This window comes from Dermacentor silvarum, chromosome 10 (genome assembly GCF_013339745.2).
Source record: "Dermacentor silvarum isolate Dsil-2018 chromosome 10, BIME_Dsil_1.4, whole genome shotgun sequence".
Classification (NCBI taxonomy): Eukaryota; Metazoa; Arthropoda; class Arachnida; order Ixodida; family Ixodidae; genus Dermacentor; species Dermacentor silvarum.
In genome coordinates this window covers 59,784,983-59,807,922 of record NC_051163.1, presented here as the reverse complement: position 1 = coordinate 59,807,922, position 22,940 = coordinate 59,784,983, and the positions used below count along the sequence as shown (strand labels likewise).

The 22,940-nt window shown below is 45.1% G+C and overlaps 1 protein-coding gene across 6 annotated transcripts in view; it reads right to left on the bottom strand.

Annotated features, from left to right (window-relative positions):
* Positions 1-22,940, bottom strand: part of LOC119465735 (prolyl 4-hydroxylase subunit alpha-2) — a 253,637-nt gene that overhangs the window by 95,434 nt on the left and 135,263 nt on the right. For 3 of the 6 annotated variants that reach the window (XM_049657514.1, XM_049657515.1, XM_037726203.2), the window contains exons 2-5: positions 17,506-17,684; positions 3,517-3,681; positions 2,658-2,818; positions 209-275 (exon numbers count right to left, since the gene is read on the bottom strand). The exons of 1 other annotated variant lie outside the window; for it this stretch is intronic. In XM_049657514.1, coding sequence (XP_049513471.1) covers positions 209-275; positions 2,658-2,818; positions 3,517-3,681; positions 17,506-17,684 — 572 coding nt within the window. The remainder of the gene's footprint in view (positions 1-208; positions 276-2,657; positions 2,819-3,516; positions 3,682-17,505; positions 17,685-22,940) is intronic. 2 more of the 6 variants (XM_049657516.1, XM_049657517.1) reach the window with 1 other exon arrangement.

The window sequence follows — 22,940 nt, the reverse complement described above, 5'->3', positions numbered from 1 at the left end:
CACCCTTCCATGCCAATTTTGGTATCTGCCAAGTGAACGAGACGCGAGTATTCGACAGGTTTCCGATAGGGTTTTAGCGTGACACCACCCCCACCGCCGACGCTTGAGAGGCAATAGAAGATTCGCTTGAAAAACGGATCTGCATCAGTGAAAAGTGTTGCAAGGCACCTTTTCAACAATAACACGATGACGTAATAGTGCCACTTACCCGTGCTGTAGCGCTGGTCTTCCTGCATCCGCTGCTCGTCCTCCTGCAGCCGCTGCTGCTCCTGCAGCTAGACAAGGCTGAACATATCAGACTCATGGCAGGGTTTAAATAATATCGCTGCGCGCTGTTTTATGAATCAGAGAACAAGAAATTAACCCCGAAGCGTTTCCGTGCGGCTTTCAAATTATTTCGTACCTATATGGCACTCATTTTTCGTGTGATTCTTGACGAATTTCGTATAGAAATAATCATACTGCATACAGACCGCGTTAGTGGCAGAGACCCCCCAAAAACCAAAATAAAATTTAGTCGACATCGCATGTGCTGTTGCTTTAAGTGACGACGACGTATACTGTACACCGAGTTGCATACAAGGAACCCGTTGCAGGGATTGAGGCACGTCAACTAGCTTTCGAATTCGTGCATGACCGCACGCAGCCTTTTGTTTCTTGTAACATCCTATAGCTGACCTGACGAAAGATCGTCGCACTGTTGGTTAGTTCACTCAGGCTAAGAAGCAAAAGCGATAAAAAAATGCAAGTCGTGGCCGAGAAAAATATGGCTAGTTGTTTACAGTGTTAGATTTTGCGTACGCAAACGAGGTTTGGGTACGCAAAGGGACCTTAGCGTACGCAAAGCACCCCGCCCGGCTTGCGTCCTTTTAAACTGCTTCGGGGTTCTTTTGTATGTCTTTTTGCGTTTTTTCTTAAGGCGGGTAGTTGACGTTCCTTAAGTTTTCTTACGAAACATCTAAAATGCCCTAATGGACGAAGAGCTGAAAATATTTAGGCCACAAACAATCAATTAAAGTGGTAACTGACCGTGCACAAACAGCTTTATTGCTTCGGATTTTCATGAAAGGTTTCTTTCTATTTATATTACACCCACGAAATGAAGAACTTAGAAAATAAGGCGTGCTGATATGTTTTCCAACTAGGGATCTATTTCAGAGTTGCAGAGCTTATGAACGGTTAGATGCTTCAAGCGCGATCTAAATGAACGAAGTTAATGCTAGCAGACATGCTAGCCTTATGACAGAGCTGTCAAACATATTTGCCAGAGCAATTAACAAGGTAGAGAGAGTTCAAACGCATTCCTCGGACGCTTAGCTGCAACTGTCATCAGCTAGACAAGCGGTTACGGATAGCAGGAAAACATGCCAAGGAAGCTTTTTTTATCAAGCACGCGTGTCACGCATGGTCTAAGATAATAATCAGGTGTTTTTTCAAGATGCCTACGGCGTTAAATAAATGTTGTAGATGTTTCCCAGTCCTAAACGAATGCATGCGCGCAATGCGGTCACAGGAGCGAACAAGCAAAGGTCAACAAATAAATCCAGGCATAAGGCTCATAGCACTCGCTAACGCGTGATAAGAATCAGTTTCGCAGTAACGAACCCGTCGGAACAAGATAAATAGGAAACAATGCCACTACTCAGCTGCATGGTTATTATATCAATACTCCAAGGTTAACAAAAGCGTCTTCAACCCTATCAGAAACAAGTGTCGGTGGCTCAAAATGCGCTCAATCTTACCCAAATGGTTACCCATTCCAAACTTTCTTATACATTTAATCTTCTCTTACTACATAGGTTGAGCTAAGTAGAACATATTTCCAAGGATGTTCCACTCACTAAGTGGAATTTGTGCGTGATGAATGTTCTTGAACATCGGCTCATGGTCGAACTGCTTGCCACTGTTACTTACTGCATATGACTTTTAAAACCACTCCACATAATTTTCACTAAGTGGAACATGCTAAGCTCGTTTTAATCCGTTTGTACCGAGAGTGGAACATATCTGCAAAATATATTCAACTGAATTAGTGAAAATTATGTGGAACAATATTAAGTGCCTTACTGGCAGCAATTTCTTTCGCAAGAAAATAATGAACGCTATAAGTCCGCCAGCGGAACAGTGTGACGCAAAACGACTTTCTTTTTAAAGGCAAATTTTGCTTGTCGAGTTACCCGTCGTTTTCTGTGTCGGGTATTGTTCAAGCTTCTTTCATAAGCAGATCCCGGAGATAGTGCGGTCTAAAAATGTTCGGCGATCCCGAATATAAATCTGGTAGCAGTGGTACCAGTCGTACTGGTGGTGGACGTACTGGTGGTACGGGGAACGTTCTCGCAGTGTTTTGTAACGCTATTGTTGAGACGCTGTGGGTCTTGTCGAAGATGGAGACGCTGTTGTTTGGGAAGCTGCGGACCTCTCAAAATAAATTGATATGGTTCATACATCCCATTCGAAACTCCAGTTCGCTACCGAAGATATCGTCTTTTAGCGACTTCAACAGGAGGTTGAATCGCTTTCCAATATTTTGTTTGTGTGCATGTTTATCCCTAAATTTATCATTAATAATTTTTGCCACAAATTCCTTCACGAGATAACGACCTTAAGTTCCTTGAGAATGCGAGCACAGTCAGAGTTTCGTATTGAGTGGGGCCTACCTGCAGGAGACTGCTGTCGAGGTAACTGTGCACCGTCTCTGCCGTGATGGACGGCTGCTTCTCGATGCTCAGCCTCGTGAGTGCCTCTTCGAACCACTTGATGGCGGGCTCGAAGTCATACTGGTTGTACAGCAGCTGGCCGAAGTACAGACAGTCTCGCGCTGGACATCGGGGGTAAAAAGGCGGAGGCAACGCTTTGGCAAAGAGAACCTATGCGTACACTGTTGGAGCAGGTTTATTGCGTCAACTGCATTCATATTACGCACTCGTCTTACTTGGTCTTTCGCACTGCCCTGACAATCTGCCCTTCCCCTTTCAAAAGTTAATGTAAGAAAGCGCGATCTTGATAAATTCGCTGAAGAAGTACAATCTGGTCACGGAGAAAATAATAAAAGAGATACTGCGGCGTTTGAAGCTAATCGCTCTGTTAAAGCAATAAAATGTTTACTGTCGCGTACTCTGGTTCAATTTCCTCTCCCAAATTCTGTTAAATTTTTTTTATCTTGCGTACAATTATTCCATGTAGCATAGCCGAACAGGCTTAGTCCTCGATAGCGTCTTTGCATTTGCTATGTAATGTCCTCTTTCCGATGAGAACAAAAAGAATTCTAAAATGTGCTGTCAAAAATATGCAAAATTTTATGCACACAAAAATTGCGACAGATAACCTGCATAATGGAACTCCGTTAGTTCAGACACGTCTGTATTTTGAAATTGTGCAACTCAACGAGAACATTTGTTAACTGAAAAATATTTGCCCTGTACTGAAAACAAAACGAGAGAAAATAATCTCATCCACCACAACTGGAACCCAGTATCTGGTCAGCGGAACCAACAGAAAAGTTTATGACACGCGTACCTGTCAACGGCGCCTTCGCCTTGTGGCCCTTGATGACTCCCTTGGCCATGTCGGTGATGTTGAGACGGTACGTCTTCTGGATGAGGGTGAGGGCCTCGCCGGCGTCCAACAGGTCACTCGAACGCGGAAACGTGTCGTTCGAGTCCACCATTAGCTTCTCGATCTCTGCCATTTGAGAGGGACGAAACGCGATGAGTCAAGCACACAAACTCTGGCACAAACTCTGGCGAACTCTGGTGGACCAGTGACACAGGCACAGCACTAACCCTTTGAGTCATTAGTTATGTTTAGGGCTCCGTGTTTTGGGAGTTTATTTTTCTTGAAATTCGGAGGGTGTTTTTCGGAGTTTATTTTCTGGCGGAAATTCGGAGTTTATCGGAGTTTATTGCTCGTAAATCCCGAATTCTCGGAAATTCGGAGTTAAATATTGCATTATTCTCAATACTCCAAAATCTTATATGAAATGATATCTGAACACGAAAACATCGTAACACACGAAGCGTATTTTTGTTGCCTGGAAGGTTTTAACGCACAAACACATATACACACAAGCACAAATACTTGAATACAAAACACCTACGTTTGTGGCGTATTACAACCTTGAAGCTTGTTGGAATAGACGCAATCATACTTTACGAGGTTGCTGTCACTGATGGAAGCACGCTCCTTTCGATTGATGATTCTCAGCTTTGAAAATGCCCTTTCAGCGTTCGCGCTAGAAGACTCAGCGCGCAGCGGGAAAGCACTGGCCACTAGACAGTGTGAAGTCGCCAAAGCGACAGGGGTTCAACAATGTTACTAATTAATTAGCTCCGATAGTTTGCAAAATCACTCATGAGTTGGCTAATGTCGTCAGTTTCAAGAAACACTAACTTAAAAATCGGCGCATAGGTTTCGAACGCGCGGGGTAACTCATGCTTCACATTTAGATTCACAATTAGAACACTATACGAAAACGATTCACTGGTGTACTGGAGTGCATCGAAAAGATTCCTCCCAACTGTCTGTCTCCACTTTTCAGCCAGAGAAGCGTAGTATCCATGAAGGTCTGGGACAGTCTATGAGCGGTCATACGTCTCTCGCTCCGTGTGCGACAAGCCCTTTGTTGAATGTGCGATGGGTGTGGTCTACGGGATACTGTTGACGTGAGGTAAAGTTTATATCGGCTAAACCGGCCGATGTATCAATGACTGCTTAAAGCATGCCCTTTCGATATAGAACGGAACATGGTCATATTGGCCGTTAAAATCGGAGTTTATCGGATAAATCCGAATTTTCAAAGATTTTACCGGCGAGTGTTTATCGGATTTTTTTCGGATTTATCCGAAAACACGGAGCCCTAGTTATGTTGGACTGTCGATAATTGTGTCGAAGTTTCGTGATATTATTCTGAGGCAATGCAGGCTCAATTCAAGGAGGGTTAAGGTAATAGGAAGATGCTTCGTGCATAATCTAATGAGGTTTATTATTTTAACAGTAATAAAATGTCGGCTTATTGTGCAGCCAGACAAGTTGCATTTTTTGTAGAAAGTATTCAATCATTGGTGTGAAGCACATGCACAGGTTGGCGCAGATATTGGCTGCAGGCGTTACAAGAAAGGAGAAAAAAATATTCTTTCGCCATTTATGAAGGAACGCGGAACGTTGAACACCACGTCATCAGTAGTAGTGCCTTCAAACCAGTGGTCATGTGTAGCACTAATTAAAACATTTAAATGAAGCGGACCCACATTCACTACTCAGAGGGTTAAATTTGCCCGAATCTGAATTCCTGTTGTCATTGTCTTGCCACCACCAGACAAAAAAAAGACAGGAAACAAGTCGTGTATGCGTATGTGTTACCCAATGTTAAACATACGTGTACGTACGGTTTAACACACTTCTCACAAAACTGCATGCAATTGACGCGTTGGCCTCGCGGCAGTGCGTTCAACGTGTACGATGAATGTTTTATGTCTGTACGCGCTGTGCGGCCTCAGGGGGTATACTTTAAATCTGCCTTAAATTCGCACGGTAGCTACTTAGAGTTGTTCCATATATACAGAGACCTCAGAGCAGCGCTGGTGCTAGTGCTTTGCCCGCAACGAAGACACTCGTAGCCTCTCTCAGGCACTGTCGGTACTTGTTACTGTGTGTCTTTGTATATGTTGCGTGCGCACCATGTGCTAATGCGGGATTTCGTATCTCACCATGGTCATTCAGAGCATAGCATGCGAGGCATAGGCCTGTTAAACATCTCTGGCATCGATTAAAGCATGTTTCTCTTTCAATCTCTCTTCCTGATATTACACTCTGTGCGTGATAAAAGCAGACGACAGTGACCGGCCCAGCGCCGCTTTTCACCCACGTAATTATTGATACTTGAATGTGGTGCAAACCATTATTTTAATTTTCTCCTTCTTTTTTGCTTTCGTCACTTGCTACCATGGCGCCACTTATTCGTTTTCGGCAGTATCGACCAGTCGCTGAGGAAGGATGACAAGAAAGGAATAACGTAGAAGCAAAAGGATGCTTACGTAACATGGCCGCAGAGCAGTTCTCAAATCGATTATCTGGCTCAAGATTAGTAATCAAGCACCAGCTGTTGTATATCTGAAGAAATGAAACCTCAAAAGATCTGAATGGCTGCTCGTGTCTCCACTATGAAAAGTGTCCCGCAGTATCACTTTAATAACGCCAATTAAAAATTTTCCCGCGGTGATTTTACAATACGAATTTCCTACCTGATGTCGCAGCATACACACATTACTGCATTTTATGTGTTTCCAACGTGTCCAGATGAAAGGATGTTAAACTGTGCGTGTGCACGAATGAGTGCACGTAACACACGGACGTAGGAATATACAGGGTGTCCCGACCATCATGCACCAAGATTTAAGAAGCTGCAAATGCCACGTAGCCAGACAGAACCAAGGTAATATTGTTTGCCGTCGCTTGGCGATACTCAGATTATTTTTTGCATTCCGCCTAATTACATAATTAGTCTTAATCAACTTCTCAAATATTATAATAACATGAAATGTGCCAATGAGAAAATTGTAGAGCAGCATGAAAAAGTCCCGATACTGTTTTCTGTTGCTCAATATGCACTACATAAAAGTATATTTCCGAGTGTGAGAGAAGCCCGCGAACACACCCAAAATTGCCGCGCTACTGGCCACTCGAGGGTGACCATTTTTAAGTTCTGTGGAAGTTTAAAAAATCGGCGGTTGTAAATAGCATAATTACTGTCCTTGAGCTGGATTATTCGAAAAGGCAGACATCACCAGCGCGAGAACGTGAAACACATATTCTACTGAATGAACAAGAATTCCTTAATTAACTTCTTAATTAATCACTTTAGGGCCCATATTGCAATTTACGAATTGTAGCCGGTGCGCTTGCCAAGACGTGTCCACTTCAAATCAATCTCTAGGATGACACCAGGTTCGAGATATTATTTCCCAAGTGTGGGACGAAATACATCGGTTCTCCAGTTACTTGTGTGCTCCAATGAATAAAATAGCGTCTTGCTAAAAAAGTAAGTGTAATAATCAGTGAATTTTTACAACGAGTTTGATGGCGCATATCTCCAAACTGGTATCCTTCTGGAAATCCATTCCAAGTGGATACACCTCGCAATCTCCCCGGCTACAAATCGTAAATTGAAAAGTGTGCCATAAAGTAATTAGTTATGAAGTTAAGTAGTGCATTTTATTTATTAGTTGAATATGTATTTCGATTTCTCGTGTAAGTAATGTTCTCCTTTCTGTATAATTAAGCTCAAGGAGTAGAATTGTGTTATCTGCAACAGGCGGTATAAAAAATTCCGGAATACTTAGAAATGATCATCCCATATATACTTATTCGCCATATATGCATGCGCCAGCGTTATTGCACCTGCAAAATTTAACGAAGGCCGTAAGTGCGAATCTCAAAAATTTCACAACACTTCTCGGACTAGTCAGTACACAACCAATGTTAGTAAAATAAGTGCATGTCCTGCATTATCATTCCGTATGTTTGACAGTGTCTGAGGAACCAAGACAAAGAGAAGAGAAAGAACTGGTAAATAAATTGAAGGGAATTAACCTCCCAAAGTTCAAACGTCATGCCACACTAAGCAAAACTAAAACTTGTGTGCCTTTATTTGTAGCCCTTAGGAGTACGCTTCATGAAAAAAAAAGAAACTAACAAAAAAAGAACAATGGAATCTTATTTGAGGTAAATAATTATACTCTAGTAATTACTTATTATTTCATTTTATGAACGTACCATATAGATATAGTGTATACGCATAGCGTATCAAAAATGCTATGTGTCCTGCCTTAAGTTTGCGGCACTTAAAACAGTACTTTGAAGTATCAGACTCAGCATGTGAAGAATTCTATATTCAGCTTTGTGGCATTAAAGTGCGAGATGCAATTCAACCCGTCTTCGTAGGTCTTCAACCAACCCTCCCCTTCTCCCGGCCTTCCTTCGCCTATAATCCCTACGGGAACAAAGACTGAATTCCGTAAGAGCGATACTACTTCCCTAAGAGTGGTACAGAAAACACATCAGCTTGAAGCCATAACAATTCAGTCTGTGAAGTCATAAGGGTACTTAACCATGGTTTTTCTTGAAATGTAGGAATTATAAGGTAATCAGAAAGTAAAGTGGATAAAAAAACACTAATAAGCACGTTGCTGCCGATGGGTGACAAACTCACGTCTTCTGCATTGCGCGTGCGATGCGCTTAACAATTGATCTACGGCGACGGATATTCTGCCGTCCACGTTCTTGGGTATAGGTGTGTGTACAAGATGCGACCATGTGAGTGTTAACCAGCGTCACATCATTGCCATGGCAGTGGAATTTGTGGGTCCGGCTCTCACCGGTGGCAAGTTGTTTTAGATGCGAAAGCATCGAATGGTTCATTGAGCGAAAAATTCGGCGTCTGTAGCAGCGAAACGGCACCTAAATTCTGATTGGCTGCGACGTCACGGCACGAGTGCGCCTCGAAGGAGCAGACTGGGCGAAAGGAAACACCTGCTGCAGCAGTAGTGCGCCATTTGTTGCATCAGTGGAGAGGGCATCGCCGCAGTGCCATGCTATCCTCGCTCTCGAAAGTATGTGTTATTAGTGCGTTCCATGTACGAGCAAGTTCTTGCCTGCGTTGTAACTGTGCCTCGGTAAGATCAATCAATACGTGGCAAGCGTCTCAACACGCTCGCTTGCCGGCGAGGAGTTTTTTGCTCGAAGGACCGCTCAGCGCCGTTCAGTTGGACATTAATGCTTTAGCATTCACAACTCATAAGTGCTTTGGTGTCCTGGTATTCTTAAGGCTTAAGGATTCTTTGGCGAGTACCACATCCCTGTCTTGTGAAAAATTTAATGCCTTGTATCTGCAGAAAAATGCATAACTTACAAGGTAAGACATTTAATCAATATAAAGAAGTAAAATGAGAACACACAGGGAGATACAAATAGCTCCATAGAAATTTCATGAGGGATCCTAAAGTAGGTGTGGGCCATATAAAATTTGGGGGTGTGCCAACTGAAGTTTAGGGGTGGGCCAACTTGAAATTTGGCGGTGGAGGGTGGGCAGGCTAAAATTCGGGGTGGGAGCAACCGAAAATTTGGGTGTGGGCCAATTTAGAATTTGGGAGTTGGCAAACTTAAAATATGAGGTGGCCCAACTTAAATTTAGGGGTGGGCCAACTTGAAGTTTGCTTGCGGGACAACTTAAATTTAGGGGCAGATCAACGTGAAGTTTGGGCATAGGGGCGGGCCCAACTGAAATTTGAGGGTGGGCTCAATTTCGCACTGGGCCTACTTGAAATTTGGGGTTAGGCCAGCTTGAGATTTTGGGCTGGTGCAATGTCCAATTGAACGCAGCTGAGCCTCCTTCGAGTAATGAACTCCTTGCAGGCAATCGTCTGAGTTGAGACGCTTGGCGTGTTTTCATTGGGCCTTACCGAGGCACAGTTAGAACGCAGGCGAGACGTTGTGCAGACAAGGAACGCGCGCATAACACAGGCTTGCAAGAAAGACAGCGAGGGTGACATGGCGTCGCGGCGATGTTCCCGACGCAACACCTCATGCGCTTCTGCGGCAGCCGGTGTTGCCTTTCGCCCGCTCTGCTCCGTCGAGGCGCGCTCGTGCCCGGCGTCCCGGCTCAATCGGCACAATCGGTTTGAAGGGGCCGGATGCGGCGATAAAATCTGACAATTGTCTACTATTCTTTGCCACCAGAAAGTCCATTGGTATGCACGCATAAGCAAGGAAAAGAAAGTAAGCAAAAGTACGCGAGGGCGAAGTGACAGCCGAGCCAAACAATGCATGCTTACGCATTAGTAGACAATTCTAAGAATTTCTTTACCTTTTCTTCATCCGCTTTCATCTTCCCTTACGTACATTTCAAATAAAACCCATGGTTGTTTCCATTATGCTTTCCTGGATTTAATTGTCTGTTGGCTTCATGCGGTTGTCTCTAACAAAAAAATCGAGCCCCTCTCGGCCCCTTCTTCATAGGAAACACGCCTAATCATGGAACAGCATGCGAAACAGAGAAAGAGGGGACCAGGTTATTGAATGGCGAAACCTTCGTCCGGCTCCCCTGATGCAAGGGTGGGTGGTCGAGTGGTTAGCAGGGCTCAGAAATGTGAGACGTTCAGTGCCACCAGGATGTCAGGGGAAAAGAAGGGGATGGTGTACCGCACTAGAACTGGGATCGTATTGAAATGGAAAATTTTCATACAATACAAGCCCTCGATCAAGCAAACGACTTTCCGTGGCCGCGCGCGAAGCAGCTCACGCCGTGACAGAGTACATGGGAAACAAAGACGACCGCGGCTTTCGCACCGAGCACTGCGCTGTTTCCCAATAATGTTCGCGCACAGCGTGACGACATTACCTTGTTGCGAAAAAAAAAGATATAACATTAACAGAAGTGGAATACAAACTTGAAACGTCAGCTTTCGGCTTGAAATCCTCATGCAACGTGTGGCCATTGTATAGTGCGAGTTGGCAGGCTAAAATTGAGGCATTGGGAGTCAGAACTTTATCCCCAAGCATATATAACATTTTTTCTTGCTGAATCATCATCATCAAGAGCCAATTTACAACCACTGCAGGGCGAAGGCCTCTCGCAGCGATTTCCAATTATATTCCTGTTTTGCGCCAGCTGACTCCGTTTTGTGCTTGCAAATGTCCTAATTTATTCAGACCACCTAGTGCTTTATTATCCATGGCTGCGCTTCTCTGCCCTCGTCACCCATCTTGTAACTATAATAGAGCATCGACTGTCCGTCCTACGCAATACGTGGTTTGCCTAGCACCCTTTCTCTCTCCTAATCTCAACTAGAACATCATCTGCCACCATTTGCCGTCTAATACAGAGCGCAGTTTTCCCTCCCTCCGTCCCTTCTTGATGACCTACAATCTTCCTTGTTGAATATATGAACTTTTTGGCATGGATGAGCAGAACGTTGATGCAAAGCGTTGACCTCTAGAACAGCAATGTGGTATTGTTGGTATTGCGTAATAGAGTAGTAGTTTTATCGCTAAAAGGAACAGGGACAGAAGAACACGCCAGACACACACGCAGCGCACTCTAAAAGCTTTCGCGACAGAGGATTTATAGGTTAAGCGAGGGGAAATATATCTTACAGGGCAACTTTGCAGGAATAAGTTGTTTTTTTTTTATTCCTACTTAGGGGATCCATCCAGGTGTGCTGACTTAAGTTGCCACTATTCTTTAACGCTAGCCAAAACATACACTAGCACGGTCAATATGGCCGCCGCTTTTAACCCTTCAACTGATAGCTGAACAATATTGTTGACCTAAGAAAAGCATCTGCAAAAACCAGAAAAATCCAAATATTAGTCTGTGCCTTTCAATTCACCTTTATTTATGTGCCTGCTGAACAGTGGTATTCACTAAAATGTCGGGCGTGAGCAGTAGCAGATGCATTAGTGCACATGCATCTGTACCTGAAAAGCGTGGACACGCAATGGTGTAAGAGGTCAAGAAAGTTGACAACAAAGTACAGGGTAACTGAAACTATAAATAGACAACCAGTAGTCATCAGAAACAAAGAGAGATAAACAGAGACAGTGAATTGGATGCAAAGATGGAAACAAAAAGGACCATGGAGATTTACAAGAATGAAAAGAAAATAGAAGGGAAAATTTGCACGATAACACAAAGGGCCGTGCCTTGCTATTTCATGGTGGAGCCGGCTGCCTAAACACAAAAACATACCGGAACAAATATTCGCAACTCGATGAGGCATGTGTGTGCTGCAGGAAAAATCTGGAGACCACTCAGCACATCCTAATATAATGCAAAGGGATTCACCCTGGGAGAACCGTAGGTAACGTACACCTTCCAGAAGCACTTGAATTTAAAGTGGATGGAAGCATCAACCGGCCATCAGTCGAGATAAGCAAGATACTTTTAGAGTATTGGTGAAAAAAAAGCAGGGAAGAGATTAATGCGACCGGATCTGTTACAGTCATAGTTAACGGTAGGAGGTAGATTTTGAAGGAAAAAAAGGTTAAGGAGATGTATACAAAATATTCAGAGCCTTCCCACTACTGTGAAGATCGAAGACAGTGAAGCTGTAACTATGGTGGGTCTGCTGTAGTGAATTTTGCTATACCCATTGGACCACCAACGTCCTACAGATGTCGACAGATGTCCGAAACAGGACATACGTAAAAATCCTGTCGATGGGATCGTTCCATGAACGCGAATAGACTTTCCTAGAAACGTCCCACGAACGTCCTTATGGGATATTTGGACGTCCAAGAGATCTTCAAATACGGATATTTCTTATTACATCATCCCGAGTACGTCCTAAGGACATTTTTGTCAGGATGTAAGATGCTTCTGGGACATCCTGTGTTAGAAATCATCCAAAGGAAGTTTGTGGGACATTTGCTGTGGATTTAGGACATCCACAGGACGTCCATACTGATAATAAATTGACATGATAGGGATCTTCCTCAGAATGTGTCCTGTTAATGTGCCCTGAATGTGTCCTGAAGTTGTGCAGTCTGCTGAATCATTTGACAGAATCATTAAAAGTACAACACTTATTTCAATAAAACGGCTGCAGGAAGATGACAAGAGCAACTTTCAAATGCACTCAGCAGTGTTCAGTAAAGCACATCAATGCAAACAAATAGGACTCAATAATTTGATCATACAAGCTCAACCATTAGAGGTCATGACGAACCATGAGTGAAGCAATTAAAAAGTTTACAAATGCAGTTTGGCTAGCAAGAAAACTGAACTCGCGGTGAGGTCACTACGGAAGTTTTGAGGCTTTGTGCGGGCTAACTTCAGTTGTCACAGGCACATCAACACAAAATGTGCTGAAAAGTTCAGACATGCTAGCCACTAAGGTAGTTACTAGAACCTTTGTGCAGACCGTGTTTAGTAGTTACACTAGCACAAATAATGCTAAAGATGTTCCAACTACATTATGCGTTAACGAAGTTAATTGAGACTAGCTCAGTGGTCATAGACACAACACAAACAATTGCTATATGCTCACCCATTTATAGTGCAAATGCGCTCTGCATTGATGACAAATTCTGATAAAGGCCACCAGACCAAACATCGACACTTTCGAGTAGTGATGAGGCAATTTCAGGTGAGATAATATTTTGCAGGTGCACTTAGGTCACTAAAAAAACTTTAAAAGCCCTCTGTAAAGGTGGGTAGCACAAAGGAAGTTAGTAGGAGGCCACTGCGGGCTGGCTCACTTCAACGATAGCAGGCACATAAATGAAAAATTTGCTGATAAGTGCACAGGTGCCTTAGCCATCAAGGAAGTTGCTCCAGGCTATCTGCAGGCTTGCTTCAGTGGTGCCACGCAGTAAAAAATACTAAAGATTTGAGAGATACGCAGGGCTTTTATAATTTACTATTATTTCAGCAGTTACAAACACAGACACTACACAGGTACGAGGAGATACTATGGAATTCATGACGTACGTTACACCGACAAACCGGCGTTGATGTTTCGCAGGATAACTTGTATGATTAGTAAAGTAACATTAAACATTCTAAGCTAAATTGTAAACTGATAGGCAATTTTGTAAGATTGTCAAGAAAACAATAAATAAACTACTAAATAGAGAAGGAAAGAAATAATTAAATTCGAAAAATGTAAGCTTGGTGTTGATTTTCTGTCCTAGTCACTAACTTTTTTCCATGGAATAGCAGAGTCAGAGTTTTAAGCATGAAATGCTTTTAGCTCCCGTTGTCGGCGACATCAAGAGACCTTGAGCGAAAATCCAGAGCCGTTATGCGGGCACTCAAGATGACAATGGGGCGAGAACGAAACAAGAACATCGGGGCATCGTTGCGAGAGCAAAACGAGACCATCCGGCCAACCTGTCAAAACTTAAGAAAATGCGGTCTCTGGGCCTCAACCCCTTGTACAGGACCGCATCAAATACGCTAATTGCTGCTGAAACAAGTTGCAAAAGAAATATTGCTTCCAAATTCTCCCTGATGTTTGTTCACAATATCACTCAAGCTGTAACTTCTAGTACGCTGAAGTTTGGTTTGTCATTGCCAATAGCAATGTTATAAAGGCATATACAGTGCACCGTACACTTGCTTGTCACCTGTTGGCGCTGAGACAGGGTTGCCTGTGCTATTTTCAACGCCAGCGGTCCGTGAGTTCCGCGGCGTGGGTTTTGCGCCGCCTCCTTCGAAAGATGGCGCCACGCTGAGTCACCAAGCCTGCAGTGACCGGCGCGCCGCAGATGGTTGTTTGGCCGAGACGAACCTCTTTCAAAACAGGTTCATTTCTGCTCAGTAAGCTGTCAGGCCAGCGTCGCTAGACCAATCTGTTTGGCCGGTAGCCACTTCATGCTTACATCTACTCACGATTACGGGAGAGCCAGCATTAAAAAAAATACTTCATCTGTCGGAATTAATTTAGATCCTTGCTTGGTCTTTCCGCATTTCTTTGTTTATTTTCCTCCATTATTTTAGTTTTGCAAGCATCAATGTTTTCATTTTGAGTTATCCTCACCGTCTCCCTCTGCCGTACTGTTGTGTGTTTGTTTTCGTTACTCGCATTCTCGTGTTTGAAATCGTTGTTAGTACAGTACTTTCGAATGCATTAAACCTTTACCATGTTTCTCTGACACCTTCCCCCCGCCGCTTTCATTATTCTTTATAACGTTTCTTTATATCGTGTTTCTGCGAGAATTGAACTGTGTTGTAAACTACAAACTATGCAGTTAGCATTCCCTTGTTGCTTTTTTTAACAGCGAAGCTGTTTAACCTGGGCTTTTGCCACAGGTAAACGCAGAAATGTGGGCCGATCCTGGTGGTAGTGCAGAAAGAGTCCAAGCACAATGGCACATACCCCTGTGAACTACCGAAGCTGTTTAAGCTCGAGGATAGAATAAGAATCCTCGGTTTTTTTCTACAGGACAATGGTAAAGCATCAACATGGGTGCAGAAGCTGACCGTACAACTGGAACAGATCCTTGCAATGATACGTAAAATAACTAGACAAAGGAGAGGAATGAAAGAACATGAACTTCGTAAAGTTATAGAAGCCTTGAGCTTTTCTAGGATAATGTACTATCTACCATACGCTAAGATAACCAGCACTCAGCGCAAAAAGATAGACATTATAATTAGAAAGTGTGCTAGACTTGCCCTGGGAGTCCTAAGTTTGCACCTAACCATAAATTGAAGCAATCGGCCTCTTTAACTCACTAGAAGACAGAATAGACATGCCCAATCAAGCACAAATACAGAGACTTAAATCATCTAATCAGGGTCGACGAATACTGAATAGATTGGGATACGAAACCGCTAACTTACCCCCAATTCCCCCGAAACTACCACCATGGGATGATCTGCCAAGGATAACCGTAGATCCCATTCCAAAAAATATGCACCCGGAAAAGAATCGAACTAGGCGCTCAAAAAGAACAAGTGTAATGCAGAGGACAGAGGATAAAAGCACGTACTACACAGATGCCAGTCATAATGCCGAAATCAGCAAAGCAGCGGTGGTGGGCCATGACTCGATGCTTGTGAAAAATTACTTGGGAGTCCCAATGCCTCACGACGCGGAATTGCTGGCAGTAATGCTCGCCATAACGGAAATGGCACACACATCTGACACGATCACAATCCAAACAGACAGTCAAAGCGCTTGCAGAGACATTCAAAATGATGACGTTCCTTGCCACATACGCACAAAGCTCCACATGTACATGCATGCTCACCCCCTTCTACACATACGCATACAATGGGTTCTAGGCCATCAAGGATTGCGAGGAAATGTAAGAGCACACCAGCTCACCCGCGCAGAAAATCCGGGACTTCCTATACTTTGGCCTGTTGAAGATACTTACAACCCCAGAGAAGAGCAGAAGATGCAGCGGAAAGAAAGGATACGTATTTTGAAGTCTCGCAGGGAAGCATCAACAATTCTCAACACACCATCCTACACGCATTCGAGAGAGGACGCCTCAATCATACGAAAAGCACAAACATACACATTACTCACACCACACTATACGCATTATATTAACAGGGACCCTGGCTCCCCCACTTGTAAACAGTGCGGGGCCTATCCATCAAATACACACATCTTGTGGGAGTGCCCTGCAAACGCCATCTTCAAAAAAAGACAATACCTTCCAAATTACCACACAACCAGCGTCCTGGCAGCTGGGAGGGGTGGACCACTCCCCCACGAAGGTATGAAAAACTATGGTGGCCGCTTCTGGTGCAGCACATCAAGAACGTCCTGGGCCAGGAGGCATGAGCCTACCAGGAGGCCCGGACTTGGGCTTTAGTTCCTTCGGGGCTAATAAATGTTATTTCTCTCTCTCGAGGATAGTCCGTCGAGTGTACGCCGCAAAACCTCCACCTGGCGATGACGTCACCATAGGTCGCCGAGCAACGATTGGCCCCATCTGCACCGACCACGCCGAGCCTCGCTACAGCTGCGTGAGCTGTGACGTCATCGCGTGCGCCGCATCGCTTCGCCTTAGCTTTGCCGAGCCATGACATCACCGCGCCGTGCGGAGTGGTTGCAGCTGCAGCGCAGAGGCGGAACTAAGCCGTGACGTCACTGCGCCGACCCACGGGATATATAGCTCCGCCTCGCCGCCGCGGCGATACGAAAGCGCCGCCATCTCCGCGCCAAGCACACCGCCGCGAAAATGCGGCAGCCGAAGAAGAGCGTCACTGCCGAAGAGGAAGCGCGGCGCGAAAGCCGCCGCTACGCTACTCTTACCTGAAAAATATGCAAATGCCTTGTAGCTGGACTGAAACAAGGTAATGTTGTTTGCCGTCGCACGAATATAGATTAATTTTTGCATCCCGCCTGTTTACATCAATAGACTGAATTATTCTACTTCTCAAATGTTATAATTAGTTGAAAAGTGTGAATGAGAACATTGTAGAGCAACATGAAAAACTCCCGATACAGCTTTCTGTTGCTCAATACGTGCTACATTAAAATATTTCTAGGAGCGTGAATGATGCCCGCGAATAGACGGAAAATTGCCGCGTGACTGGCCGTTCGAGACAAATTGCGTGTACTCACGGGCTTCTTTCCCACTCGGAAAAACATTTTTATGTAGCACGCATTGATCACTAGCACTCAGTATCGGGAGTTTTTCATGTTGCTCTACAATTTTCTCATTGACACTTTTCATCTAGCGAGAAAATTTGGGAAGTTGGATAATTAATTAGGGCTATTTATGTAATTAGGCGGAATGCAAAAAATTATATCAGTGTCTCCAAGCGATGACAAAGCACATTACCTTGGTTCTGTCCAACTTCAGTGGTTTTGCATATCTTTAAATCTCGGTGCGTGATAGTTGGGTGAACCTACATAGATTTTGCTTCCTCAGTTTTCCAATTTTGTCACAATAAGTGTGGCTCGTCACCCACTACCGTAGAAGGTTTCATGTAAAGCTAGTATAGTCAACCCTGTAAAGAAATACAATCAACTGAATACTCACCCATCCAGTCGGGCTCCCTGAAGTGGTGCACTATCTTGTTCCAGTCAACCGACAGCCGCTTAATGGTGTTGTACGCCTCGATGGGGCTGGCCCTGCGGCTGTCGTACTCATGCTCGGCTGAAGAGTGCGTCAGCTGCCGGTCTTTGTACGCCTTCGTCTCGTAGTAGTCGTTCAGAAAGCTAGAGTCGATAGCGAATAATATTACGCTCATATATATATATTCAACAAACCCGATTTTATGAAACTTTCAATTTAACAAAGTGCCATTCGAAATCCACCCACAAATATCTTTAGAGCCAAACCTTATGAAAACCAGAAATCCTCGATTTGAACTTAACGTCAGCCCTGTTTAACAAATGATGGATTGGAAACACGGGTTAAAGCAATTGATCAGGGAAGAGGCGCTGTGTTCAAAATGACTCAAAATTACGGTAAAAGCATTACCTCGGTGCTTTCAGACGGTCTGATCTCCGTTTACGCAACTGCCCGTTGCAGGGCCTCAGTCTCAGCACACAGTTGAGCGGCCGGAGGAGAATGTTTTATGAAGAGAAAGGAGGAGAGGTTGACCGGGAGAGCGCGTATCTGACCTACCACTCTTTGTCGGGTTAAGAGGGAGAGACAGGGAAAGGAAGTGGTTGATTGCAGGTGTCTAAATACAATAAGCTATATACGTGGACTATAGACATACGGCGCCCACAAGAGTGTCCTCACAAAAGTTAACCTAGAGTGCGCGCTTCAGTCCGGCCGTGCTCACCATTGCGAGCGCAGCGTCCGCTCTACCAGGTGGCGCCAGCTGCCTTGTCGCTGCAGAGTTGAACCCTGCTTTGCTTGCGCTGTCTTTATTATTGCGACAGAAATTATGTGGACACTCCAGGCGCGTTTTTGTCGTCCCCGTCGCCGTGATGTTCGGTATAAAGTTCAAGGGTGATAACATCGTCGCCGCGCGCTGTATGCTGCATGTGCAAGTGAAAGCGTTCGAGGGTGAGCCGACGATGGCGGCTCAATCTCGCGTGCGCAAGGGAACAAAGTGGGGAGGAAGCGCGCCTTCTTCCAATGCGCACAAGGCACCGGGAGGTGGGGGTTGCGTTATATTGGGTTGCGTTATATTTTGGCTGCTGCTGCGTCTGGTGCGGCGGCGAGTGGTCGCGTGGGCCTTACCTTGAAAGCGATCTGCGACGGGGACAGAGTCCGCCATTCACTGTGTTTTCGCCGTTTAGTTCGCGCTGAAATGAGAGGTAGCACGAAGTTCAATTCACTCGCTGTTGCTGCCGCGCTTCCCCGCTCCAGCGTTTTGACAGCGAGTTTCCGTGGTCATCGAGTGATATGGGTTCATGTTTGCTTGTGTGCGCGCGGCAATATGCTCGTTAATTTTGTTAGTACACTTTAAACGAAAATACCCCCACATGGGAGTTTTAACAAGGTGATGTTCCCTATATACTCCCATCCTTGAATATTTACTCTGATGTATGGGAGCAATACAGCGGCAGTGCCTCGTTACACTCCGCTCGCTACCTGCGGGAGGATAAAGGCAACATGACGTGATTTTACTCCGCCTTCAAAATTTTCTTCTCTGTGGGAACTGTGGGAACAGGTTGGTCACGTGGTGCTTCCCATAAGGCTGTGCGCCGCACCAGCGTCCGGCCGCGTTCGGCGGAGTCGGCGGTGCTTATGGCTGATGGTTTGTTTACATCTGTGAAGTGGCATTCCGGGCGAGCGTTTTGCCGATTTTCTTTTCTATACTTCTTTCCAGAAAGTGCTATAGGCATGCCTGAAGCTCACTGTATCTCATCTTCATGTACGTTAGCTGTGATCACTTTGCTGGCAACGATGAATCCAAGAGCAACCTTTTCAAGTGCAGAAAAAGGCTTAGGTGTGACCACGATCTCTCTCTCTCCGTGATAGCCGCACATGAATGCCATATTCCGACTTCGATGCGGTGTTGTGTTACCACTAAGTAAGACCGTAGTGCAAGCAACTCTTTTAATGAATCTGTATACGGATATCCCCGCCCAAGAAATACGGTAGGACGCAAGTACGTACGTACTGTGAATAAAGCTTCTTAATGAGTGATGTTAATCGAATTGTTATCGCGCTGTTCTGTTTGGATCACGTCGTTGCTTCGGATATTGCATTAAAATCATACTCTATCCAAGACACGGATTTAGAAGCATGCCTGCTGGCTCCGAGTGTGAGGATTCGTTTGACAGATCAGCGATATAGCTGCGTTTCACAACCGAGAGACATTGCTTGGCCGCTGAGCAAGTAGTAGGGTCTTGAAAAATGCATGACTACGCAATTTTCGATGTTACGAGGGCTACTACGGGTCATGCTCACACGTAATAAATTGTTGTCAGGCCACCATTCTTTCGCACGAAGCTAATTTTGTCGTGAAGCACGCGCACTTACATTTTCCCTGCTTTCTGTAACTAACGCACTGCTTTTTGGCCGCGAACGCCGGCAGTTTGCGAAGTCGCTTCAGCGCTCACAGAATGTCATGCTAATTTTGAAAAATTATGCCATTTGTATTGTTTTCTCACTATTCTGAATTAAGAGTTTTGTGTTGATTTAGGTCTCATGTTAATTTCCTAGAGGCAGATCTCATATGTGCGATCATGTGAGTCGTAATTCTGAAAACAGTACAGCTGCTCGCTTGGCCGTTTTGAGGCACACAGTATCGTGGCTATATATACTGGCAGGGTTGATTCTTGTTTTGTGTCGCGTGTACGTTGGATTTCTTTCGAAGTTCTTCATTGTGCGTTTCTCAAATGTTTATGTGTTTGTGAATGTCATGGTTTGTCTGGTCTCGTTCACTTGTTTCGCAGAATTTGGCTTGGTCTTGTGTGTATATCTCAAAATAAGACCTATAGCCGCTACATATAAAGTACTCCACTCAAATTGACGTGATATTTCTTATACTCCCGATGCACTTCGAAAAAATACGTCCAGCCGAAGTAAAAAATAAAAAAAGACAGAAAAAAAGAAAACTCCCAAGGCACCGCGCAAAAATTCGGCCCGCACGGAGTAAAAATTATGCTCCGATCATTCGGAGCGTAATAAACTCCCAACCGGGGGGTCGCTAGAGGACAAGCATTATACTCCAACCTGAGAGTTATTTCTCTTTACATTGTAAGTGAATGTTCACAAGCTTATACAGTCGATAAAAGTAATATCCTTACTTCGTATAGCTGTCTACTAATTTGCTATCACAATCGATGCTTCACCTTTCGGGCGAAATTGTGAGGTTTTTATATAACTGATTACGCATGCTGCTCATTATGCCCGTGCCGGCAAAATTTTCAATTGATTTGATCTTGATCAAGCTAAATGCTAAGTGGATGAGGAATTTAGGCATTGTCTATTTACCGAAGTACTAAAGCTAAGGAAAAAACTTATTGTTCCCATTGACTTCTTTCACTCGAGGTTTAGTTGAAGTAGTAGCTGGTTGCCTTATTTAGAAGAAAATAAAGGAAGGAAGGACATTTCTGTCTAGCCGCGGACCGGAACTTCCGGCTGCCAGCAGAGCGTGGTGGGAAGGTGAACTAAAGAACAGGTAGGAAGGATAGAAGAAAAGAATCATACCAGATAAAAGAAAGGGAGATCGCGAGAGGCAGCGCGTGGGTGATACGTGGGTGCCATTCACAGCAGCCGCCGCCGACAGACCTCCACGCATGCGGCGCTTTGATTCCATACATGGTATCGTTGGACGCGCTTGCCGCATGCCATCGGTGAACAGACGACGGCACTATATTGGCTCCATCTCGTTATACGGTCGTCGCCCGTCTTGCCCAGCGCTATGCCTTCTCACGCTTTGGCCACATCCTCCTCCTCCATTTGCCTCCTCGCGTTCTCTTCGCTATCGACGTTTTTCATCGCCGCTGCGCTCCGCATTTGCTCTTTCATTTTTCGCTGTGCTCGTTCGCTTGGTTACGCCGAGCGACAACGCCGAGGCTTAGTACAGGAACGGGCGCCTAAGAGCTGAGCTCTAAAACTTGAGCGTAGGTGGAGTCTTACGCACTCACCACTTGCTGGGGACCAAAGAGACGATGTCAGAGGGTTCTCAGGTGACACACCCGGTGACGCTGATAGCGCTTGCGATACCCGTGCGCACGCCGCGAAAGGAAGATTTTCCCTCTTCCGAACCTGCTTGGCGCCCGACGCAACGTTTTACGAGCGTGTGACGGTCATGGAACCCGAGAATTCCCCCAAGATGAAGCCAGAGATCTTAGCGGGCAATACGGCCGGATGATTCTCAGCGTTGACAGGCAAAAGACCTCACAATGTTCAGTGACGACGACGGATCGGCGGTCGTAGAGATAAGCGAGAAACTGTCGAGGGACCAGATGACAGCTGAACGTTAACCTTCAGTGAAAAACTAATGGTTTGACTTGACATTTGTGAGTATGCGGCTCGCATGTGTGCGACGAAGTATTTCCTAACGTAGGCTTTACGCTGAGCCTGCACAGCACTTTTCACACACATCACTCGCACCCGTGTGAATCTCGGTAGGTGCCTAAGGATCCAGATGACCAAATTAAGAGGCAATGTGTGGTATAAGAAACGGCAGAAGCGCTTACATGCAAGCAACACGGCACGCTATAGAGACCTGGGGCCCGTAGTCACAACAATCTCTCACACTAGGACTGTTCGTAAGCACAAAACCAGCCAACCCTGTTGCTGGACATAGTATTTGCGAAGGCTGCCAGCCCATGACAAAGAGTAGTTGTGATCGAAAAGCTTTGCTAATTCGGCACCAGTTGCGAAAGGCCGAGGCTCAACATCCTAGCCAAAGGCGCGATGATGGAAGCATAGTTTTTGATAAAGCGTCCGAAATACGAGTCTGCGAGTTTGTTTCCGAGTTTGTTACCAAGGTTTGACGATTTCGCGCCCTCATCAAAATACTGAGACTCGTCAGCTTGGTTTGTGCTACCGTCTAATAGGGAGCAGGTCTATTCGAAAATTAACCGGCCGAGCTAGCGTAAGAAACACACAAGAGCAGCCCTCGTCCCAAAGAACCGGCAGTGACCGCATGGTGCCTTACAGCGAGTTTATAGATGACTATCGTTTGGGGAGGCTAACCTATCCAGAGGCACACAGAAAATTAGACAAAACAATCAGTTGCATGGAGACTACTACAGACAGGGATGTACCCCAACCCGGTAATATAATCATAGTCAGCGCCTCCTCTATTTTTTCAATGCCAGCCAGATGCGGCCGATCTAACGGTTCTCCACTCTCTCCGATCGCCCTTTGCCACTCTTCCCCGTCGGCTCGCGTTCGCGCCTGCTTTACGGTCATGGGGGAGAATACCCTTTGGGTAGAGCCTCACGACGGAAGTCGGAGGAAATAATCCTGACAGATGCGGGAAGCATCTACTGCATCTCATCCGGAACGGCAGCGGCGCGCGCTCAGATGCACGCGTAACGCAAGCAGTCGTA